The sequence below is a fragment of the Pteropus vampyrus genome, unplaced genomic scaffold, assembly GCF_000151845.1.
Source record: "Pteropus vampyrus isolate Shadow unplaced genomic scaffold, Pvam_2.0 Scaffold23, whole genome shotgun sequence".
NCBI classification, from domain to species: Eukaryota; Metazoa; Chordata; class Mammalia; order Chiroptera; family Pteropodidae; genus Pteropus; species Pteropus vampyrus.
In genome coordinates this window covers 1,477,540-1,480,740 of record NW_011888804.1, presented here as the reverse complement: position 1 = coordinate 1,480,740, position 3,201 = coordinate 1,477,540, and the positions used below count along the sequence as shown (strand labels likewise).

At 53.1% G+C, this 3,201-nt stretch overlaps 1 protein-coding gene across 1 annotated transcript in view; it reads right to left on the bottom strand.

The window, feature by feature from the left end:
* KDM2B (lysine demethylase 2B) overlaps positions 1-3,201 on the bottom strand; it is a 112,020-nt gene that overhangs the window by 63,759 nt on the left and 45,060 nt on the right. Inside the window, exon 10 of the mRNA XM_023528152.1 lies at positions 164-290. Within this exon, the coding sequence (XP_023383920.1) occupies positions 164-290 (127 nt within the window). The remainder of the gene's footprint in view (positions 1-163; positions 291-3,201) is intronic.

Below are 3,201 nucleotides of genomic sequence, written 5' to 3'. Positions count from 1 at the left end.
TGAGAGGGATGACCCCGCTAAGGTCTCTAGCAATCGGCCTGACGCTGTGGCTCAGAAGAATTCCCAAAGCCCAGGGACTCTCCAGGGTCCCACTGAAAAAAAAAAAAAAACGTTTTCTGCCCCAGCCGAGCAGCCGAGGCAGCTGGCCCTGCCATTCACTCACCAATCAGCATTGATTCTCTCTGGTATTCCTGAGTGAGGTAGGACCGCTGGGTCACACAGTACACGTATCTCTCCAAGACATACCAGCACATCTCATAGTAGAAGGGGTAACGGAATTTAGGCTGCACCTGAAAACAAAAACCCAGGGGCGGAGGTCAGTTTCTGGAGGGCAAAGGGGAAAGGAGGGAGAAAACTGGCCGCGGTGGGTGGGGGCGGGGGGCAGTTCCCGGCGGGGATCAGGGGGACTTATTTTCATCATCTTAGCAAGAGCACAAATGGTGTGAGCAGAGAATGGGGAGGTGGGCTGGAAGGAAGGAGGGAGGCGCTGGGAAGGCAGAGAGATCGGTAGCATGCATGAATGAGGAGGAGGAAGAGGCCTGCGAGACAGCATCATTTCAAGGTTCCCTGAGCTACACGCGGCTGGGGACGGTGGACGGGGTCCTCTTGGCGCTTCTGTGAGATGCAGAGGGTCATCCCCAAACCTGCTGATGCCAGCCACTGCCTGGTTCTAGCTACAACAGACACCGGCTCCTCATCATTCTCAAAAAATTCTTGTCGATTCTGCTATCCCTCCCTCCCTCTTGAAAAACAGACATCCGTTCCCCAAACCTTACCCATATGCAGACAGGCTATCAAGCATCTCCCATACTCTGGGAGGCCACACCAGGCAAACCAATGAGGAAGGAGGGGTGTGGCTTCTCCTACCTCTGGGGGCGGGGCCCTAGAGAGGTCCACCCCCTGCTCCTCCCCACCACCACCTGGCACTGCCCCACCTGTATTCCCAGGGGACACCCTTGGCACAAGTCCCTGGTGTGACCCTAACACCAGAAGACAGAACCCCGTGTCTGGAGCAGAAGTTCAGATGGAGATTCCCCTTTCAGCTGTTTCTCATAGGGGAGGAAGTACAGGTGCAGACAGCTTTGTGTATCAGAGCTTCGAAGAGGCCTGGGCCCCAGGGGAATTCCGATGAGTGGCAGCGCGGGGTCTAAATACCGCTGATGGCCCCGGCACACACGAACCGTCCAGAGACTGCATCTTGCACGGGCAAGGGAGGACAGGAGGTGGTGGGAGGGCAGTCCCTGTCCCTCACCGCCGGGCCCTCTTTTCCAAGGCTACAATTAGATCCCGCACTTCCTGGCCTCTCCTGGCCTCTCCACACTCAGTCTTGGCCTCTTGCCAAGGGCGTGTCTTGCCTCGGGGACCTCTGCCAGGCCAGCGACCCCCCTTCACCTCTCCTATCTCCCAGGAACTCAGGGAGCCGGGTGTTAAACAAGCACACCTGCCCCCGTTTCTCTGCTGTCAATCAACAAGCGACATTCGACATGTGGGACAAAGACAAATGCAAGCAGGCCCGGGTCCTCCGCGTGCCCTGAAACACGATTTTCCTGCCCACCTCCCAGTGCCCACCTGAACGAAGCCAACTCTGCCCTCTTTGAGAGTCCCAGCTCTCGGTTCCGGCCCACCCCAGGCCTTGCCGACTCCCTTTTGAGCTGCAAGGCCCGTTTTTTGCACGTTGGGGGCCCCGCTTCTCCCATCCACGTGTTGGGTCCATTCACCCTCCCTGCCTCTGGCGGATGGTATGCTTGGGAATGAAATCCTGGCCGCCACATGCGTTTGAGCTCCTGGGGTGGGGGTGAGGGATGCACGGGGCTGAGGACATCATCTAGTGGTTTCCTTGGCTCCAGCGACTCTCCCAAGAACCCCAGTTTCATTGCTGGGATTGAATGTTAATAATGAGTTTTTTCATAGTCATCAGATCAGGGTCCTCCAGAGTTTAAAAAGGAGAGGGGCTCTTCAGCCTGAGGCAGACCCTGACTTCCTGTGAAGAAAGGTTTGGGGGTCTCAGCCCCACCCCCACAAGGGCCAACTGGTTTTGGAACAAATGGCCAATACGTAGAGCAGGCTGAGGACAGGCAAGCCAGCCCCTTCTCAGACCCTCACTCACATCCCCTGACTTTAGACTCAATTGGTAAAACTCTGAAGTTGCTTTTGACTTTTCAAATTTGGAGACATCATCCAAGCCACTCTACATTCATCGACAGGCACCGTGACGCTTGAGAATCTTTCTAGATCGGGAGGGGGAAAAAAAAATTTTTTTTTTTTGGCTGTATTTCAGGAGAGGAAGATTAAGTCTCTCTTCTTTGCTGCTGAGCCCAAGGGAAAACCAGCTGGGTGAAAACAAATGCTGATGAAGGAATTAAAATATTTTTTTTTCCTTTTTTTTTTTTTAATTTTTTTTTTTTTCCAAGAGAGCACCGCAGGAAACAAAAGTGGCAAAAAGTTGACTTACAAACGGGTTGTCGCCTTCTACCCTTCGCCTTCAAAAGGTTTCAGCCACATGCCTGGGAACATTAAACACACGATTGCTCAACATTATTTGTTGACAAATTCGGAGCCTCACCAAACTGAGCTGTTCACCGAAAAGGCAAGGCATTCAGAAAGCATGCACTGCTCCCAGCCGGGGGAAGGGGGCATCGTCAACGTAGCTGCGGATCTCCGGGGGTCAGTGTGAGTTCCCGAAGGCCCATTCGAGGGGCACCTGGCCCTGAGCCCTTCCTCTTGGAGGACAGTGACCTCAGGAGATCAGAACCAAAGGGGCTAGAACTCCCGGGGTGTCTCCAGGACTTGAAAAACTAAAATATGAGGGTGGGTGGAAGTGTCTTAAATTAAATTTGTTTTTCTCCTGGAAAAAAAAAAAAAAAAAAAACAAAGTCATTGGGAAGGGTGAAAAATCCAACGGCTGGAGAAAGGTGAGAGGAAGGGTAAATTCTATGCAATTTCCAAACGGAGTCACTGGCTGAGAGGGAACGGGACGTGCTGCGTTACCTTTCCCGGGAAGGCCGCTGTCACTAGAACCATTAAGGGGGGGAGAGAAAGGGTGAATAGAAGAGACAGCGCTGTGATGAATGATCGCTCGGACCATCCCCATCCTTGATCAGCCTGACTGCGGTTAAAAAATGGGTAGAGATAGTCGTTGAGACGTGACCTTTAAATAATAAACATGCCGCACATCCATGTTTTGGTGTAGCTCTTCTATCC